At 41.3% G+C, this 22,410-nt stretch overlaps 1 protein-coding gene across 3 annotated transcripts in view; it reads right to left on the bottom strand.

Annotated features, from left to right (window-relative positions):
• Positions 1-323: 323 nt before the first annotated feature.
• Positions 324-22,410, bottom strand: part of LOC126235027 (solute carrier organic anion transporter family member 74D-like) — a 215,347-nt gene continuing 193,260 nt past the window's right edge. For all 3 annotated transcript variants that reach the window (XM_049943766.1, XM_049943779.1, XM_049943773.1), the window contains exons 13-14: positions 7,607-7,708; positions 324-572 (exon numbers count right to left, since the gene is read on the bottom strand). In XM_049943766.1, the coding sequence (XP_049799723.1) occupies positions 367-572; positions 7,607-7,708 (308 nt within the window). In that variant the 3' untranslated portion in view covers positions 324-366. The remainder of the gene's footprint in view (positions 573-7,606; positions 7,709-22,410) is intronic.

Genomic DNA, 22,410 nt, shown 5'->3' with positions numbered 1-22,410 from the left:
CTCCTACGACACAAATACGGATGAAATTCCTATAAAGATGCTATCAGAGCACATGTAGGGGTGTATCCAAACACTTATCTACCGTATAATGCTACAGGGTAGTGCAACGCGCAATTTGTTTCACTTGGCACACATAGTATGGGAGCGTCATTTCTGTCCACGGCCGCATATAATTGTTCTAGTGGCGCAACGGAAGCTTCTAGGACCAAAGGGACGTTCGTATTGTTGCTCATATGTTTCAAGAGCTTTCGGATAGCACATAGTGTCTGTGTCGAGTCACCTGTAAGGATAAGGGAGAGGCATCAGTGAGAGAGAGCGCAGGAGCTGGCTTTGATGGGAGCTTTATTGCGTTGACTAGCGGTGCGGTCAGTGTATGGCTGGGGGCAGCTCCGGCTCGTCGGCGAGCGCGCGGCTGAAGGAGACGGCGCGGCTGCAGCGGCGGCCCAGCGCCGCAGTACAGGGGGCGCCCCCGGGGCCCACACCACCCGCCGCCTCGTCGTCGTCGTAGATGCGCAGGTCTCGCACGTAGTACCACACGCCCGCGTCCAGCACCGTGCCGCACAGCAGGAAGCCTGCAGCACAAGGCGCCCAACACTTCTGTACTGCCTCCTTAGCAGCTTAGCAAATTAGTGGTTGGGTTGTTTGGGGGAAGAGACCAAACTGCGAGGTCATCGGTCTCATCGGATTAGGGAAGATGGGGAAGGAAATCGGCAGTGCCCTTTCAAAGGAACCATCCCGGCATTTGCCTGGAGCGATTTAGGGAAATCACGGAAAACCTAAGTCAGGATGGCCGGACCCAGGATTGAACCGTCGTCCTCCCGAAGCTTTAGTTTTCAGGGTCTTTACGTTCATTGCTAACAGCCCCGATGATGTTTCACCGCAAGTACACGGGGAGGGAAGGATGATGGACAATAACATATTAACATGTCTCTGTGAAACCTGAAGCAATTTCTAGCTAACAGGGCGTACGCAGAACTTGCTATATGGAAAAGAAGTTACTGTGTAGGACATACGGAAAATATTACTTCGTAGGTTATCATCCCTAGTACCCCCATGGCTGAGGAATGTTGAAAAGGGGGACACAAAAAGCGTAACTGAAGAACAATAAGAGCGATTTTAACCAAATTTTTGAATTTATTATTCATATTTTGTATTATTTGTATAAGAACAATATGCGCTTAACATGCATCTACCACCTCTCAGAGTGAGGCGAAAGTGAGAAGTCGTAACACGTAAAAGTATTCGATATTATTAGGGAATACGATTGGTCTAGGGTTAGCGTATTTGACCAATAACCAAATAGACCCCAGCCAATGCTTGAGCTCTGAATATAAATTGTCAGCAATGGCGCCCGAAGACTTCCGGTGTAAGAAGTCACCCTCGTTCTGCCAATGGGCTTGTCAAAGAATATGGAGCAGCGGACAGAATCTCAGAGCTACTTCTTTCGCTAAGGGTGAGAAACTGCCCATAAAAGGCCGAAGAAGCAGCACTGATCAATGGCATGAGGATGCAGAAGGCCGTGGAATATACTGCATTAAAGACACACAATGCGTATCCACACATCATGTAGACTGTAATTGAAAAAATGGCATAATGATCTGTCCATCGACAAACGATTTCTGATTAGTCTCCCACTCAGATCTCCGGGAGGGGTTTGCCAAGGGAGAGGTAATCATGAGGAAAAGATGGAATAATCAGGGAATAGGTAATTTTACATGAATCGGATCGTGGAGTGCCAGGAGTCTGAATGTGATACGGAAGCTAGAAAATCTAAAAAAAAGAAATACTAAGGTCCATTCTAGATATAGTAGGGGTCAGAGAACCGAAATGGAAAGAACACAAGAATTTATGGGCTGAAGAATATACGAACGATAGCAGAAAATGCTATAGCGCGAGCAGGATTCGCTGTAAATAGGAACGTAGGACAGAGAGTGAGTTACTATTCATAGTTCAGTGATAGGATTATTCTTAGCAGAATCTACAGCAAACCAGTAGTAACATCAGTGGGTCAGGTGTACATACCAACGTCGCAAGTACAAGATGAAGAGACAGAGAAAGCATATGATGACACTGAAAGGGGAATTCCGTATGTAAAGAGACCATTAAATCAGATAATGATGGGGAATTGGAACACGGTCGTAGGGGAAATAAGAAAACCGCGGAGGAATACGAGCTTGGTAGTAGGACTGAGAGAGGGCAAAGACTGGCTTCTGCAACAAATTTCAGTTAGTAATAGCGAATATAGCGTGCAAAAGTCACAAATGAAGGAGATATACTTGGAAAAGGCTTGGAGACATGAAAGATTTCAGCTGGATTACATCATGAACAGACAAAGATTCCGAAATCAGACAATGGATTTTGAGGCATACCCAAGAGCAGGCATAGACTCAAGATTATAATTATAAATGATGAAGGTAGGATGAAGTTTAAGAGATTCGTACGGAAGAATCAGTGTGGAAAGAAGTTGGATACTGAAGTACTGAGAAATAATGCTGTATGTTTGAAGGTAATTTTTTCTGTTTGCCATCTTTCCCTTAGTTGCTCTAGATTTGTAGAGGTATGTACCGTCTATGCAACTAAATGAAGGTCCTTTGTTTATTGCCATACGCGTTTCGCCTCTTTTATTTGGGAAGCATTATCAGTGCCTTGAAATACATGTTCCTTTTATACATACAATAAACGTATTATGTGGTAGATATAATATGCCGCTATATTACGTTTTTTCGTGTTTTCTCTTGCTTTTTAGGTTAGAAGCAACTTTTGTAGCACAAGTTCCGTACTGTGAATGTATCTTTCGGTTTAACTTACGATATCCAGAGCTGTTAACACATGTGTGTGGTCCTGCAGATGTATTTGGGAGTTTTCATACTCCAGCTGGCGTATTTCTGGCGTTCTTTCATCCACATGATTTGGATGAAAGAACTTGTGCTACAAAAGGTTGCTTCTAACCTAAAAAAGGAAGAGGAAAAACACAACAAAATGCAATATAGGAGCATATTATACCAACCACATAATACGTTTATTGTATGTATAAAATGAAACATGTATTTCAGGCCACTGATGATGCTTCCCAAATAAAACAAGCGAAACGCGTATGGCAATAAAGAAACTGCCTTCATTTAGTTGCATAGACGGTACATACCTCCACGAATTTTTGAAGGTCCTTAATGCTATAGATACTGCAGTATGAATACGATAATAGGCAGTCCAGCTGAAAAGGAATGGGCATTTGTAAAAATGGCAGTCTCAGAATTTGGACAGACATATATACACTCCTGGAAATTGAAATAAGAACACCGTGAATTCATTGTCCCAGGAAGGGGAAACTTTATTGACACATTCCTGGGGTCAGATACATCACATGATCACACTGACAGAACCACAGGCACATAGACACAGGCAACAGAGCATGCACAATGTCGGCACTAGTACAGTGTATATCCACCTTTCGCAGCAATGCAGGCTGCTATTCTCCCATGGAGACGATCGTAGAGATGCTGGATGTAGTCCTGTGGAACGGCTTGCCATGCCATTTCCACCTGGCGCCTCAGTTGGACCAGCGTTCGTGCTGGACGTGCAGACCGCGTGAGACGACGCTTCATCCAGTCCCAAACATGCTCAATGGGGGACAGATCCGGAGATCTCGCTGGCCAGGGTAGTTGACTTACACCTTCTAGAGCACGTTGGGTGGCACGGGATACATGCGGACGTGCATTGTCCTGTTGGAACAGCAAGTTCCCTTGCCGGTCTAGGAATGGTAGAACGATGGGTTCGATGACGGTTTGGATGTACCGTGCACTATTCAGTGTCCCCTCGACGATCACCAGTGGTGTACGGCCAGTGTAGGAGATCGCTCCCCACACCATGATGCCGGGTGTTGGCCCTGTGTGCCTCGGTCGTATGCAGTCCTGATTGTGGCGCTCACCTGCACGGCGCCAAACACGCATACGACCATCATTGGCACCAAGGCAGAAGCGACTCTCATCGCTGAAGACGACACGTCTCCATTCGTCCCTCCATTCACGCCTGTCGCGACACCACTGGAGGCGGGCTGCACGATGTTGGGGCGTGAGCGGAAGACGGCCTAACGGTGTGCGGGACCGTAGCCCAGCTTCATGGAGACGGTTGCGAATGGCCCTCGCCGATACCCCAGGAGCAACAGTGTCCCTAATGTGCTGGGAAGTGGCGGTGCGGTCCCCTACGGCACTGCGTAGGATCCTACGGTCTTGGCGTGCATCCGTGCGTCGCTGCGGTCCGGTCCCAGGTCGACGGGCACGTGCACCTTCCGCCGACCACTGGCGACAACATCGATGTACTGTGGAGACCTCACGCTCCACGTGTTGAGCAATTCGGCGGTACGTCCACCCGGCCTCCCGCATGCCCACTATACGCCCTCGCTCAAAGTCCGTCAACTGCACATACGGTTCACGTCCACGCTGTCGCGGCATGCTACCAGTGTTAAAGACTGCGATGGAGCTCCGTATGCCACGGCAAACTGGCTGACACTGACGGCGCCGGTGCACAAATGCTGCGCAGCTAGCGCCATTCGACGGCCAACACCGCGGGTCCTGGTGTGTCCGCTGTGCCGTGCGTGTGATCATTGCTTGTACAGCCCTCTCGCAGTGTCCGGAGCAAGTATGGTGGGTCTGACACACCGGTGTCAATGTGTCCTTTTTTCCATTTCCAGGAGTGTAGGTACAAGGAAGGTAATTGAGAAGAAACCTTTGGTAATGGAAGAAATACTTCAGTTGATCAATCAGAGAAGGAAGTACCAAAATATTCAGGGATATTCAGGCATACAGAAATACAAGCCACTTAGGAATGAAATAACTAGTGCAGGGAAGTCAAGGCCAAATTACTGCAGAAAAGAGTGAAGATATCGAAAAAGAAAGAGTCATCGGCACGGAGTGATCCCAGCATTTAGAAGAAGTAAAAAAAAAAAAAAGAAAAACATGTGGAGAGAATACATTGAAGTCCTTTGCGAGAGGAAGAATTTGCCTTATGACATGATAGGTGAAGTAATGGATACGGTAGTCATAGAGGATTCATTATTACAGTCATAATTTAAGAGAGCTTTGGAAGACTTGAGATCAAGTAAGGCAGAAAGAATAGATAATAATCCATGGAACTTTCGGAAAAATATTGTCCACACAAACTAGAAGATAGCAGCAGCAGATAAGTACGAGAAGTAGCCCACAATCAGCTTAACAGTTCATCCATTCAAAGTGCTGACACGAATAATGTAAAGACGAATCGAAAAGAAAACTGAGAATACGTTAGATAACGACCAGTTTGTCTTGCAGCAACCTAAAGGTGCTAGAGAGACAGTTCTGACTTAATAACCAAAACAACACTTAAGAAAAATCAAGACACATTCATAGGTACTGTCGACCTAGAAAAAGCGTTCGACAATGTGTAATGAAGCAAGCTGTTAGATATTCTGAGGAAAGTAGGAGTAAGATATGTGGAAAGACGAATAACATACAATAGGTAAAGGAGCCAGGAGGGATCATAAGACTGGGAGAACAAGAAGAAGTGATCTCTGTAGAAAGGACGTAGGATAGTGATGCAGTGTTTCACTCATGACATTGTTATCCTCATTGAAAGTGAGGAATTAACAGTTTAATGAGTGCAGGATGTGGATTTAGGATAAATGAGAAAAGATAAAAGTAATGAGAAGCAGCAGGTTACCATGAAGTAGACGAATTTAGGAATTCTGCTACTTTGGAAGCAAAATAACCCATTATGGACGAAGTAAGGTGAACATATGAAGCACACTATCACACGCATTCCACTCCAAGAGAAGGCTAGTAACATGAAACATTATTTGAGTAATATTTCTGAGAATGAACGTTTGGAGCATAGCGTTGTATAGAAGTGGATCATAGACTTGGGGAGGGAGGGGGGGGGGAAGCTGAGAAAAAGAGAATGGAATTGTTTTAGGGGTGGAGCTATAGAAGGACGTTGAGAATTATGTGGACTGATAAGACTCGAAACGAGATTTTGAACAGAAATATGTGGAAAACATTGACAAGAAGAAGGCACGGGACGATAGTGCATGTCTCAAGGCACCACGGAATAAGTTCCATGATTCTACAGGCAGTCGTAAAGGGTAAAAACTATAAGGAAACACAGAGATTGGAATACATCGGGCAAACTCACAACGTTTGGTTAAAAAATGATTCAAATGGCTCTGAGCACTATGAAACTTAACTTCTGAGGTCATCAGTCCACTAGAACTTAGAACTACCTAAACCTAACTAACCTGAGGACATCACACACATTCGAACCTGCGACCGTAGCGGTCGCGCAGTCCCAGACTGAAGCGCCTAGAACCGCTCGGCCACCCTGACCGGCACAACGTTTGGTGCAAGTGCTATCCAGAGATGAAGAGCTTAGTACAGGATAACAGTTTGTGGTGGGCCGCATCAAATATCAACATATCTCCGTAACACCTGGATCAATGCTTGGCATACGCATCACTTTCTGTGTCAAAAACAAGAAAAAAATCCTGCGACAGTAAGACACGCCTAGTAATTCTACGGCTAGGGTGGAGGTGAAAAAAAGTGACATAAAATCGTAACTCAGGAATATCTGGGCGCGATTTGAACAAGAATGAGTTGATATGTGAGTCATTATTTGTATAAAAATACTATAGGAGTAAGATACTCCTATTGCATCCAGAGGTAGTGTTGGGAAAGGGAATAGATGACATGTAACAGTGTTTAAAATCGACCTGTTAAAGAAAGGAAGGAATGAGAGTGAATGGTAAGAAATGAGATGAAACAAATATAAAAATGTATTTTGTTTATTCGATTACGACACGTAAAAAGTTGAACCATTTTCCACAACTTTCTGCGTAGTTCTAACCCGGGCAGAGTTACAATTTTCCTCAGGATACTGCAGTGTGAAATTCGCAGCAGATATGGGTAGGTGTGTTATGTATAAACTGAAATACATGTAAATAATGCGTACGCGTGCAAATAAATATTTTTAAATAAAAGGCCGGCCGCTATGGCCGAGCGGTTCTAGGCACTTCAGTCCGGAACCGCGCTGCTGCTTAGGTCGCAGGTTCGAATCCTGCCTCGGGCATGGATGTGTGTGATGTCCTTAGGTTAGTTAGGTTTAAGTAGTTCTAAGTCTAGGGGACTGATGACCTCAGACGTTAAGTCGTACAGCGCTTAGAGCCATTTGAACCATTTTAATAAAATAAACAAAACTGATGACCATAAACACACTGTAACAAGTGAAACAATGCCTGAAGGTGGCCGTCACTGGTGCTGTGTATGTTACGGTTTGTGTTTCATGCCATTATCACATTCGTAAAGTAAATATTGCATCCACACTATACCTGGCATCACAAATTTTTTTCTGGGTCCGAAACATCTAGGCAGAAAAATAAATGTAGTTAGTAAACCTTCGATTCAGATCAACCTTTTTGGAAGTTCTTGTTTATACGAATAAATATGTTTTGTAATCTCAAATCCACTCCCAGATATTATCTGGGTTCGTGTTTTGTGGTTCCTTGTTGAAACTAGTTTGGTCCTGCGGCAGCCCGCTTGCCCTTTTGGTGTGTGAACGTAAACAGTAGAGCGGCGTGACTCACCTGCGGCGAAGAAGTTGAGCAAGTAGCGCAGCGTGGTGCCGTCGTACAGCCAGCAGTTGCCGCTCTGGCCGCACGTCTCGCCCCACACCACGCACGCGTAGTCTGCAACACAGCAACATACCGTATGTAACAATACATACCACCCAGTCCTGGTTGCAACATAACCCTTTTCGTCTAGTTTTGTGATTCTACTTCTTTCGTCTCTGTTTTCTCTCGTCAAGTATTATTTGAAGGGCTTATTTCAATAGTGGTAGAAGTCCATTTTTGTTCATTCTGAGATACAGAGTCCTAAAGTTAAATGAGCGCTGGAAAATCTGCAGTTGAGATACCAGAAATATTCAAGCATATGGCTTCTTGCTAGAGATGTACCTTTCTTTCTGTTTATTTGGATCATTAATTTCAGAAGCATTATAGGCAGAAAAGTGGAGGTAATGGACTTGTCACACTATTGAAACAAGCCCTTCATTTATTACCGACTAGGCGCTCACATGAGCAATGCTATCTCCAGTTGTCTTGAAATATGTGAAAAGAGTGAGAGGCAGATGTTATTTCTTTTCTCCTGAGAGGTGTGAAGTTCATACAGAAATCATCAGATCTCAGACAGTCAGATCGATAAGGAACGTTGAGTATCGACAGAGTATCAATCAAAACTCTGATATAGAAATGATAGATAAACTCCAGTGGATGACTTTGCAGGAGAGACGCTCAGTAGCTCGGTACGGGCTTTTGTTGAAGTTTAGAGAACATACCTTCACCGAGGAGTCAAGCAATATATTGCTCGCTCCCTACGTACATCTCGCGAAGAGACCATGACAATAAAATCAGAGAGATTAGAGCCCACACAGAGACATACCGACAATCTTTCTTTCCATGAACAATACGAGACTGGAATAGAAGGGAGAACCGATAAATGGTTCAAATGGCTCTGAGCACTATGGGACTTAACATCTATGGTCATCAGTCCCCTAGAACTTAGAACTACTTAAACCTAGCTAACCTAAGGGCATCACACAACACCCAGTCATCACGAGGCTGAGAAAATCCCTGACCCCGCCGGGAATCGAACCCGGGAACCCGGGCGTGGGAAGCGAGAACGCTACCGCACGACCACGAGCTGCGGACAAGAACCGATAGAGGTACTCAAAGTACCCTCCGCCACACACCGTCAGGTGGCTTGCGGAGTAAAGATGTAGATGTAGATGTAGATGTAGATGTAGATGTAGATGCTGTCGTCCTGGTAACGTGTGTAAACGGCAAGTAATACCTGGTGTACGGAGCACAAGAGAAGTATAACTGTAGGTGTCTGTCGCTTAGAGCTCCAGTGGGGAAGTCGGCGGATCGTTAGTATGTCCCTTCAAAAGTCCCAGGTTCGAGCCCAGGTCATGACAATTTTTGTACTCGTAGTGCGCATGAAACTGTTACATGAGTTTGCATGTTCTTGAGACGTAAAAGAACTGTTCGGAGTTTACAGGGATGTCCTATTGGTAGTCTGTTTTGCTTCGTTTATCTGAAAATAGCAAACCCATAGAGAACATTTGTAGTTTTACATAATAAGCATAAACGATCGGAACAGAAGAATGGAGAAACAATTGCATCATATTTGCGGAAGTATTAATTGTAATAAAAATAACAATAATAATAAAAATAAGAATAATGACTGCTAGATGGCAGCACCGTCGGACATCAGTGGGCGTGTTGTGGGCGGTGTCTCGTGTTTGTGCACACGGGAGTAAGTGGGTCTGAAATTGCTGTTCAATTCGCATGCTACTGTTGGCGCCGCAGTTGACAGTGTTGTATTGCGTTATGAATCCGTGGAACGTTACTGAAATTCTTGACGAATTGTTGCGAAGCGACGGTTATGTGTACCTTACATCAACGGTAATACGTGAGGATGAGAGAAAGTGTGCAGTATTTCTACTGGACGTGATTGACCAATAGAAGGCGTCGACCGTCACCGAAGAGGAAACATTAGATACCGACGAGCGCCCACTAGATGGAATGCAATCGTGATCAAATTCACGGACAACAGTCAACGTCTTCGATATTGTCGCCAGAAGAGCACTCAAGTGACGGAAATGACGAAATACTACGGAAGGGAAGTGTTTTGCTCAAGAAATGGGAAAATCTAAATGCTCAAACATTGGGTTAACATCAAACAGCAGTAGAAGTCAGCTCCAATATTTGTACATCGTACGATGTATACAGTGAAATGCAGATTTCGGACTAAATATCCTCAGCGATGTATGCTGTATCAACGGATACGATGGCGGGAAAGTCGAGACTTAATGTATGTGAAAGAGAAGTACAAACGTATTACAACGCATGTGATGGAGGCCTTCGGAGTCACCAGGAGGATTCATGTGTTCACGATGCAGACATCACATTGTTATTATTAATTCTATTAATACTTCCTTACGTGTGATGCAAATGTTTCTTCATTCGTCTGTTACGTTTGTTTATTTTTACTCTGTGAAGCTAAAAATGTGCTCTGAAGGTTTGTTTCTTTCAAATAAACGAAGTGAAAGCGGACTGCCAGTAGAACATTGCTGTAAACTTCGAACAGTCCTTTTACATGTTAGGAACATGTTTGCTCACGTAACTGTTTCACATGGACAAGAGTATAAATACTGGCATGACTAGGCATCGATCCACTCGTTACGACAAACTAAGCTGTACCGACTGCCCCATGGGATCTCTACACGACAGTCGCTCACAGTTATGCTTTTCCTGTGGTCATTAGGTCATATGTTACCTATAACTTACCATTTACGCACATAGCACACAGCTGAAACTATATCGAAGTTTTGGTTGATACTTTAGCGATATACAACGTTTGGTATCGATCTGACTGTCTATCATCTGGAGGCTTTGGTGTCAACGGACGCAAAGAGAGGCACACCCATGTTTTTTCTAAAATATTTGCTAAATTAAACAGTGAGCCTCAAAATACGTTGGTATGGACTACATTATTCTTCGACATCTTGAACCACTATATTTTTGTTCAAGAAGAACAAAGTAGCAGGCCATACCCAACAAAGCAAGGAAAAGATTTCTTCCGCCAGTCTCAATCGCAGAGAAGCAGCGGCAAAAACTATATTCCTTGGAGGAATGTGTTAAATTTTAAACGAGACCATTATAAAACAATACTTCTCTGTTTATTCTAAGGCATATCACATGAGCACTGCTTACAAAGGTTGTAAGTAGGTTTTTTATGTGTTTGTATGTTGGTAGCGCTGTGTAGCGCTCTGCATTAATAACTCTGACAGAGCTGTGTGCACAATGTAAGAGATTCTGTGGCTGGTCGGACTAGCAGTTGGAGGGGAACAGCCAGCTGTGCTGGAAGTTGGGTGTGAGTAATCAGCAGTGATGGAGGTTAGCGGTTATTAATTAGCGGTGTTGGAGGTTTGCAGTATTAGCGCGAGCGGGCGGTCTGAATGCGTATCCGTCATGGAGTTTTGTTACTGGTGATTATACAATATTTTTGAACTGGTTATGACATGATTAAGATAAAATCTGCTAAATACATTGTTTGCTCTACAACAAAATCTTTCCTTTGCTAATCACACGCCTCTTAGTAGTTAGAGCCTACAGTAGTTACAATCTTTTATTTAGCTGGCTTTATTGGTGTTTGCTGCATTACTGTAGTTCGTGTAATGAAGATTTTCTGTGAGGTAAGTGACTTACGATAAGTAAGGGCTATTGTTAGGATTTCTTCTTATTCAGGGCCATTCTTTTGTATTAATTATTTGAAGTCAGGTTATCATTTTTTAGCAGTCAGATTGCGTTGCGCTACAATTTTGTGGGTCAGTGTTGAAATGATAAAATAGCAAAGAGACAGTATAGTCAATTTCACTCAACAGTGTAAGTAAAAAATGTAATTAAGAAGTTTCATGAGACTGTGGACCGAAGAATAAGTAAAGAGAAAGTAGTCTCAGTACGCTCAGTTTCACTCAGCAGTTTCAGAATTATATAACGTAGAAGTTTCACATTCTCAGTTATTCCAGTTTAAATAAAAAAATATATAAAGAAGTTTCTCCTGTCGACCCTTAGCCGAGGATACCTCACAGGAATTTTCTGATTTTTCTTGAAGTTTGAATAATTAGTGCATGATTAGAAATTAGTTATTGTTTACTGCTAGAGCGTAGTTGTGTGGAGAATTTCCTTTGTAGTTGTTGTCTCTTCTTGTTGTACTGTATTGTAATGAGCAAAGCAGTTGTGGCATACATGTGAATTTGCACCACGTATCTCTCAGTCGCTTTTGCAACTAATTAGATATTTATTATTTTCAGTGAAATTTTAATGTGCCTTCTTATTTTTATTGTTCAAATTGTGTTTTTTGTGTGTTATTATGTAAAATAGTGTGGTAATTATGGCGTGTGAAAAACTTAAAACTAGACTGCAAAGTAAATTGAGAAATGATAGTGACGATGAGCGTAGCTTGTCAGCACCACCTTGTAATGAAGTGATAAATGTCCAAACTAATTTGGTAATTGTGCATAGGGACATGGACCAGGCAATAAATAAGGGTGTAGATAGTAAAACAATTAGTGAACAGGTGAGTATTGTCGATCGATCGGTCGGTCACAGTTCACTTCAGGAATGCGAAATGATAGAACAAAATCTTGCGAATACCGTAGATTCAGGTTTTGTGTCATTAGCCTTTTCTCAATTAAGCCAAGATTCATTCTCTGGTTTTCAAAATACGAATATTGCCGATACAAATGCACTGCCGAAAAGCACAAAGGAACATGTTCCAGACACTAATACATTTATTACATTAATGCAACAAATGGGACAAAAGCTGCTAAAGTCGGACACAGTGGAACAAAATCTTCATAAGTTAGATACAACTGACGAAATTAAAGAAACACTTGAACAAACACGTGAAGGTTTAGCTGCTGAGTTACTTAAAATCAAATCTAAATGTAAAAAAAGTATGTGAAGATGTAAAAACACAAATTTAGGAGTATTTTCAGCCTATTTTTTCGCGGCATGAAAATGCATTACAGAATTATGAAGCAGCCATAAAGAACTGCAGAGCATTGTGCACGAAAATCATGACACCTTTCAGGCTAAAACTGACTTTGTTGCATCTACCGATACGGTTGCCCAACTTGTAAAGGGTCAGGAAAACTTGAAGGACACAGTAGATACTCTAAAATTTGGTTCCGAAAGACCCATGGAGGAAATTAACATATTATCGGGAAAAGTAGCCGAACTTTCGGACCAATTAACAAATTTATCGACGAAGATAAAGACCGATAGCTAATACTGAACAGAAGAGTACGAGGAAATTAGGAAATTTAAACAAAGTCAGAAACAAATTAATATGCAACATAAAAGAGAAATTCCGGAATTACAAGATCAGTTGGCACAGGTGATACAAGAACTACATATTTCAGAGGAGACTCGCGCTCCGATACGGGAAGAGGGATTTAGAAACACGGAAAAGCCACAAAGCAATAACACAGGGTATTTCGGAGATTTTGAAAGGAGTTGAGAATGTGCACCGAATTTTGAGATGGAACCGCTGACACGACGTAATGATGACCGATGGCGACTCGCCGACACTATGATTTTGACTATAAGTTCTTCATCACAACGCGTAAATTCAAAACATTCAAGAATTCCAGTAATGACATTCATCCACAGGCTTGGCTTCATCAATTTGCTCATTGATGCCCTCCTAATTGGTCAATAGAGCAAATATTAGAATTGGGTATGTAGAGAATGGGTATGTAGAGAATGAACCAGCTGTAAGAATGCGGTCGGTTATTCGCGACTGTCACAATGAAGGAGATTTCTATCATGCCTTCCTTTCTGCATATTGGTCTCAGGCTACTAAAGATCTAGTAAAACACAGTATCATAATGAAGAAACACTTCGAACAATCTGAATTTTCCAGTCCGGTAAAATATTTTGAAGATATGTTGCATAAAAATTAGCATTTGTGAAACCCGTATAGCCCCTTGGAACTCATCCGCATTTGCTTAATTAAGCTGCATCAACATTTAAGACGTTGTTTTGGCAGGACGTTGGAAAGATGACATCGAAGATTTTCAGGGACTGTTGCAAGAACTGGAAATTGACACAGACACTTGCATGATGTGAAAACAGGAAAACAACAAAATTACAGGTTACATCCCTCACAATTCCGTGACGATAGAAATAATAACCAGACACGACAGGCTATTATTATAACGTAAATCGTGACCAAAACAGACACCACTCGTATGACAACCGTTGGCAGAATAACAATAGTTACAGGGAAAGATCACCTCTCTGTGGTAATGAGTATGACAGAAATAACCGTAGAAACAGGCAATATAGGAACCAGAACAATTATTATCAAGAGACAAAATAACATCAGACGCAACGGTCCACCTCGAAATTACGATTCTGGGAGAAATTCTCCACCATTTAACTGACAAGAAAGAAACTACAGAAAATACCGACACAGACGCTATACAACAGACCAGAATTTAATCAGAACTGGCCTGATTCAAATAGGGCAGGCCCCTCTCAACAAGCTGACATTGTAGAAATTACACCTCCATATCCCAATAACGATGTACGACAACAAAGAGATATTAGACAATAATTCTCACCGCAGGCAGCCACAAAACGTATCTATGAAACTGACGACATAGCTGGCATGAATATCAATTAATACAGTAATTTGACGAGTCCAGTTTTATAGGGAACAGACGACACAGTCACCAGCTTGCTTGTTAGTTGCACGATTATGTCATGACTATAAAGTCTACATTCCTGGAACATATACTGCTAATGAGGTTTTACTGCAACATTTTGGTTTATTTAAAAAGACGTTTTTATTAAAAGTACTTTCTGAGAGATCACAGATGATACAGTATTTGGATTGTTTGACAGCTACACCATTATATTATGGCGCTACTCTTGTGTGACACAATTTTCATTATTGCTTTTACACTGTATTTGTTTTATATCTTCACAGTTTTTCTCCGTCCTTTTGGAAAGTAAAACATGTTTTGGTAATGACTTTTGTGGCATGGCTACAGTGAGACAGTCAGTTATTTTCGTAGTACAACAATACATTACAGTACAGTACTTTCAAGGTCATGGCAATGAGCGTAATAACTACGACATATACAGGATGTTACAAAAAGGTACGGCCAAACTTTCAGGAAACATTCCTCACGCACAAAGAAAGAAAATATGTTATGTGGACATGAGTCCCGAAACGCTTACTTTCGCCGGCCGAAGTGGCCGTGCGGTTCTAGGTGCTGCAGTCTGGAACCGCGAGACCGCTAAGGTCGCAGGTTCGAATCCTGCCTCGGGCATGGATGTGTGTGATGTCCTTAGGTTAGTTAGGTTTAAGTAGTTCTAAGTTCTAGGGGACCGATGACCACAGAGTGCTCAGAGCTATTTGAACCATTTGAACGCTTACTTTCCATGTCGGAGCTCATTTTATTACTTCTCTTCAAATCACATTAATCATGGAATGGAAACACATAGCAACAGAACGTGACTTCAAACACTTTGTTACAGGAAATGTTCAAAATGTCCTCCGTTAGCGAGGATACATGCATCCACCCTCCATCGCATGGAATCCCTGATGCGCTGATGCAGCCCTGGAGAATGGCGTATTGTATCACAGCCGTCCACCATACGATCACGAAGAGTCTCTACATTTGGTACCGGGGTTGCGTACACAAGAGCTTTCAAATGCCCCCATAATTGAAAGTCAAGAGGGTTGAGGTCAGGAGAGCGTGGAGGCCATGGAATTGGTCCGCCTCTACCAATCCATCGGTCACCGAATCTGTTGTTGAGAACGGTACGAACACTTCGACAGAAATGTGCAGGAGCTCCATCGTGCATGAACCACATGTTCTGTCGAACTTGTAAAGGCACATGTTCTAGCAGCACAGGTAGAGTATCCCGTATGAAATCATGATAACGTGCTCCATTGAGCGTAGGTGGAAGAACATGGGGCCCAATCAAGACACCACCAACAATGTCTGCCCAAACGTTCACAGAAAATCTGTGTTGACATGATTGCACACTTGCGTGCGGGTTCTCGTCAGCCCACACATGTTGATTGCGAAAATTTACAATTTGATCACGTTGGAATGACGAAACTAAAATGAGCTCTAACATGGAAATTAAGCATTTCCGGACACATGTCCACATAACATCTTTTCTTTATTTGTGTGTGAGGAATGTTTCCTGAAAGTTTGGCCGTACCTTTTTGTAACACCCTGTATACGCATAGTACTCTACTTTCGTATATGACAAAGGTAAGTACATTGATTTTTGGAGAACTTTGCTCATGAATGGCGATAACTGCGACACTTGGTACATTTTTACTGTTAGCCAATGACAGAAATTATCTTACAGCAAGAACTATAGTTTAGCGCTACATGACATGCATTTTAGTGATTGCCTTTTGTATTTGGAATATTTTTTTAACTACAATGATACAGAAGATTTTCGGCGATATATATTGCATTCCGCAGTTTTAATCAGTAACATCTGAGGGTATAATTACATTAGCCCTCAAGGGGGTTCGCCTACTTTGAGTGCCATGCGTGTGGCGAACACAAGGAGCCCTAGCTAATACGGTATTTCATAATACAGTTTTACACATCGGTACCATATTTCTCTAACACTGAATTACATAGTTGTCTTGTCATTTTAATGAGAGAAATGAACATTTACTATGTCAGAGACACATGCCTACATAATTATATAGTTCAATTACTGCACATTTAGGAAATTGTACTTTGCGAACTGTTCATATTTTTTTAGAACCGTTGTGATACTATGAGAGATTTGAGTGATGTATTTTGCATGGGATCATGATTTTTGAAGTACGTTTGAGGTAGATGACACTATTGAAACGTGCAGAGAGCATTTTTTTCAAGGTTCTGAAATTATTGGAGGGTGCTACGACGATTTTGAGACTTCATTGATGTGTTATGATGATATTATTACGTATTATTATGATGATGATGTGTGTTATGACGCTGAGATACTTTTTTGATCCATACGATGATGCAATATGAGGAATGTGATTATGCTACATGTTTATATGTATATGAATAATGAGTAGGGGTTAGGGACTCTGGTGTGTGAAAAAAAGATGTTGGAAACCAAGAATCGTACTTTAACAGTTACGAAAGGTGAGTATATAGCTGAATGTGAGTATCACAACGCCGTTTCCACACACTTCTAAACTAAACTTTCAATCTGTGAAATTTTTTATTTGTATGAAACTCTCATTGTAGCCGACACTGTTGTCATAAATATTTTCGTAAAATGTGTATGTGACCCTAACATAACGCTGTGCCAAGCTGCGTGCTAGCCGCTTTGAAATAAACCTATTGTGTGGACTTTCAAATTTACTTGTGTCGCTCTGAAGCTCGCCGCAATCCCTCAAGCTCTTGCATAGCTGTAGAAAAGAGAGGTCGTTGACCTCGCTATTGACATTTCTTTGCAAAACGCATCACAAACACGACACACTATCACTTGGAAACATATGATTACACTTTGGAACTCGTACCTTATACTACTTACGTATATGCTTATGAAGTGATGAGAAATATTCTTACGCCTACACACCTGATTGTGACGAGTATCTTTCTACGAGAATTGAGAGAATTTCTTTTTTACTGACTTATGAAATGCCATATGCCTGGCGAATGATGTTTTGATGCTTTGCTTGTACATATTTGCTTATTTTATTGATATATGGTTTCTAGCTGCGCTGTACTATTGGTTTTATAAAATAAAAATTTAATACATATGCTAATGTAAATATTTTCTGTCAACAGATCCATTAAATAATAATTTTATGATTCACAATCTTAAAAAAGAGCACTAGGAAAGGAAAGAAGCATAAGCAGGACGAGGGACTAGTAACTGGAACTGCATACATAATTTTCTTTTCAAGGACTTGGTAATTTTGTGGTAGAATAAGTTGTTATGGTCCACCACTCTAGATGTGACACAGTAATTAAAATGTGAATAGACATTTCCCTTATATGTATTGCTGTCTTTACTGTAACATTTTTTTCTGCTTGTTCTTTGTCATGTTAGGTATCAGTTATTGCATTTGCTGCTGCTATTCGTCAGGTATTGTCCTACTGATTTTTACCTTGTATGTTACTCTGATAAGCCAGTTTTACCACTGACTTATTTTTCTTGTTTGATGCATATTACCTTATATTATTTCTAATGTTGCATTTTCTTCACTAATTTAGATATACTACTGCTTACTTTGCCAATTTGCATTTTTTTGTGATGCTGCATTGCCTCGTTCGCTAGTTTTTGTATCTGAGCTCAGTAGATTTAAGTTAGTTTAAGAGGGGGTATGTTACACAAGAAAATGAGCTATGATGAATTTGGGAAGAAATGCATTGAGAAGCTATATGAAAAAGCTTTGGCCAAAGAGTATTGTACAGTGAAGAATAATTATTTTGAAAGAGGAAATGAACAGATGTAAGTAGGATATAGTGACAATAGGTTTAGGTAGGATTTTCTCGGTAGCAAATGATGAAGTAAGAAATATGTGAAAGTATAAATACAGATAGACAGGAACTTTCTTGGGAACAAATGTTGAACTATGGGACATCTCTGTGAATTAAATGAAGTAGTTTTGGCTGAAAGTTATAGAGGGATCAGTATGAAGTATATTATTTGAAAAATATAATAAATATGGGTATAAAATGCTCACCACAAGTACTGCAGTACTAAACGTTACACTGGAAACAGACCATGTTCTTTCCTTTTGTGTTATTCTGCTATGTGTTTATACGATTCCTTGTGTGTCTCTGTTCTTCCTGTTTCTGTGTGTTTACCTGATGAGATAACTTTGGTAGAATTTTTTCCCTAATACTAAGCTGCATTCACTATGATGAGGAATACTGTTATCCTCAAATCTAACCTTTTTTTTTTTTCAATTTGAAAAAATGTTTGGACATAATTTATTCTGTTATGTTTTTTTAATGCTCATGTGTCAAGTTAATGTTTCAAAGGATATTCTCATTACTTATGTCATAATTCGTGTAATACTCATGTATATGTTTATTTTTATTCTTTTTGTAAAGCCAGTATTATCATCTTCTTTACTGTAACGATGTTTTCTTTACCTTTGTAATTGTATTCTTATGCTGTAAAACTGTAATTGTATAGTCACCAGTTCTTCAAGCTAAGTAAATAATAGGGATTCATTTTACTACACACGTTTCTGTTGGTCATACGATATATATAAAACCTCAAAGGTTACATGACTGTGTTAGTGCTTACACATGTGTTGATAATTCAGCAAGGGACTGGTTAACAGCATTGCTGGTTCTAAAGATAAGTTACTTATGATAAGTATGGGTTATTGTTAGGATTTCTTCTTATTCAGGGCCATTCTTTTGTATTAATTATTTGAAGTCAGGTTATCATTTTTGAGCAGTCAGATTGCGTTGCGCTAGGATATTGAGGGTCAGTGTTGAAATGATAAAATAGCAAAGAGACAGTATAGTTAATTTCACTCACCAGTATAAGTAAAAATGTAATTAAGAAGTTTCACCAGAATGTGGGAGCGAAGAATAAATAAAGAGAAAGTAGGCTCAGAACGCTCAGTTTCACTCAGCAGTTTCAGAATTAAATAACGTAGATGTTTCATCTTCTCAGTTATTTCAGTTTAAGTTAAAAAAATATAAAGAAACATCCGGCTCGTTCTGTACGATAGTGGAAGCTTTGAAGCTTTGTTTTACCCCGTCAGTGCATTATCAGCCAGAATAAAAGCACGTATACTGAGGACCAAATGCATTATGACCATTGAGCATGGATTCCAAAATATAGCTCTATGAAACACAACGAACTTTTTATTCTCATGAGGGAACTAACGTTATCGACAGGGGATCTCAGACTGATTTCGTATTTCTAGATTTCCAAAAGGCTTTTGACGCCATCGCTCACACGAGACTTCTAATTAAACTGCGTAGCAATGAAGTATCGCTTCAGTGATGCGATTGGATCTGTAGACAACAAGAGAATACGAGAGTGTCGGAAGTTATCTGTGAAGGAGGTTGGACGCTACACCTGCGAGAAAATGCGCCGACGGAGCCGTGGCAATATACAGGGTGGTCCATTGATCGTGACCGGGCCAAATATCTCACGAAATAAGCATCAAACGAAAAAAATACAAAGAACGAAACTCGTCTAGCTTGAAGGGGGAAACCATATGGCACTATGGTTGGCCCGCTAGATGGCGCTGTCATAGGTCAAACGGATATCAAATGCGTTTTTTTTTTAAATAGGAAGCCCCATTTTTATTACATATTCGTGTAGTACGTAAAGAAATATTAATGTTTTTGTTGGACCACTTTTTTCGCTTTGTGATAGATGGCGCTGTAATAGTCACAAACGTATAAGTACGTGGTATCACGCAACATTCCACCAGTGCGGACGGTATTTGCTTCGTGATACATTACCCGTGTTAAAATAGACCGTTTAACTATTGCGGAGAAGGTCGATATCGTGTTGATGTAGGGCTATTGTGATCAACATGCCCAACGAGCGTGTGTTATGTATGCTGCTCCGTATCCTGAACAACATCATCCAAGTGTCCGGACCGTTCGCCGGATAGTTACGTTATTTAAGGAAACAGGAAGCGTTCAGCCACATTTGTAACGTCAACCACGACCTACAACAAATGATGACGCTCAAGTAGGTGTTTTAGCTGTTGTCGTGGCTAGCCCGCACATCAGTAGCAGACAAATTGCACGAGATTCGGGAATCTCAAAAACGTCTGTGTTGACAATGCTACATCAACATCGATTGCACCCGTACCAGATTTCCATGCACCAGGAATTGCGTGGCGACGACTTTGAACGTCGCGTACAGTTCTGCCACTGGCCACAAGAGAAATTACGTGACGATGACACATTTCTTGCATGCGTTCTATTTAGCGACGAAGCCTCATTCACCAACAGCGGTAACGTAAACGGCATAATATGTACTATTGGGCAACAGAAAATCCACGATGGCTGCGACAAGTGGAACATCAGCGACCTTGGCGGGTTAATGCATGGTGCAGAATTATGGGGGGAAGGATAATTGGCCCCCATTTTATCGATGGCAATGTAAATGGTGCAATGTATGCTGATTTCCTACGTAATGTTCTACCGATGTTACTACAAGTAGTTTCACTGCATGACATGAATGGCGATGTACTTCCAACATGATGGATGTCCGGCACATAGTTCGCGTGCGGTTGAAGCGGTATTGAATGGCATATTTCATGACAGGAGGATTGGTCATCGAAGCACCATAGCATGGCCCGCACGTTCTCCGGATATGACGTCCCCGGATTTCTTTATGTGGCGAAAGTTGAAGGATATTTGCTATCGTGACCAGCCGGCCTGTGTGGCCGAGCGGTTCTAGGCGCTACAGTTTGGAACCGCGCAACCACTACGGTCGCAGGTTCGAATCCTACATCGGGCATGGATGTGTGTGATGTCCTTAGGTTAGTTAGGTTTAAGTAGTTCTAAGTTCTAGGGGACTGATGACCTCAGCAGTTAAGTCCCATAGTGCTCAGAGCCATTTGAACCATTTTTGCTATCCTGATCCACCGACAACGCCTGACAACATGTTTCAGCGCATTGTCAATGCATGTGCGAACATTACGGAAGGCGAACTACTCGTTGTTGACAGGAATGTCGTTACACGTATTGCCAAATTCATTGAGGTTGACGGACATCATTTTGAGCATTTATTGCATTAATGTGGTATTTACAGGTAATCACGCTGTAACAGCATGCGTTCTGAGAAATGATAAGTGCACAAAGGTACATGTATCACATTGGAACAACCGACATAAAATGTTCAAACGTACCTACGTTCCGTATTCTAATTTAAAAAACTACTTGTTACCAACTGTTCGTCTAAAATTGTGAGCCAAATGTTTGTGACTGTTACAGCGCCATCTAACACGAAGCGAAAAAAGTGGCCCAACTAAAACATTCATATTTCTTTTTCCACAATCAATGGACCACCCCGTATATAGCAAGGCTTCGCGGATGGGATGGTGTATAATTCTGTGGGAGACAGTATGATGTTAATTAATGAAGAGGCTTCAAGAGAGTTATGAGAGGAAGAGTAATGTGCGACTAAAGTACGTTTAAAAGTTATCCGTAACTGGTACATGTGCCTTGGTCAAAGCAACCATTGCCTTGCCGCCGAGCTAATGCGTCGCGGCATCAACTTCACCATTTCAGACAATCAGTCTTTCTTGTTGGTTGCGTAATACAAAGTTGTTGTGCAAATATCGTGCTACAGCAGTATTACTTACCTTTTTATTATTTACATTTTTGAAAATAAAGTGCGTTGAATGTTGAAATCATGAATCTGGCAAACTATGATTGTTCATATTATTTAATGTTTCATGCGTCGTTCGCTTGGTTATCGTATTCTGGCGTCGCCTACATTGCATTCACTTCTACCATTAACACAAACTGATTTTTTTGTGATGGAATTTTACTGATTGAAAAGGGCGGTTAGTTACTCAGTGACTGTCAACATTACTGTGAGGTTAATGCTACATAATCATTAACGCGTCGCGTGAGACAGTATATGGGCCAGTTTGGATTTTAAATAATTCTAAAGTGTTGACTGTGTTGGTTGTTGACCAGTTAGAATTCTGTGATAGCTGGCATATTAATTTGAGCTCCCACGTGAGTAATGAGCATTAACTGCAACGTACGTTCAATTTCAAGCAGTCAACATGTTACTCCTGTAGAGACCACGAAGACGAGATTAGACTAATT

This window comes from Schistocerca nitens, chromosome 1, assembly GCF_023898315.1.
Source record: "Schistocerca nitens isolate TAMUIC-IGC-003100 chromosome 1, iqSchNite1.1, whole genome shotgun sequence".
NCBI classification, from domain to species: domain Eukaryota; kingdom Metazoa; phylum Arthropoda; class Insecta; order Orthoptera; family Acrididae; genus Schistocerca; species Schistocerca nitens.
This window is presented reverse-complemented; position numbering and strand designations above follow the sequence as displayed.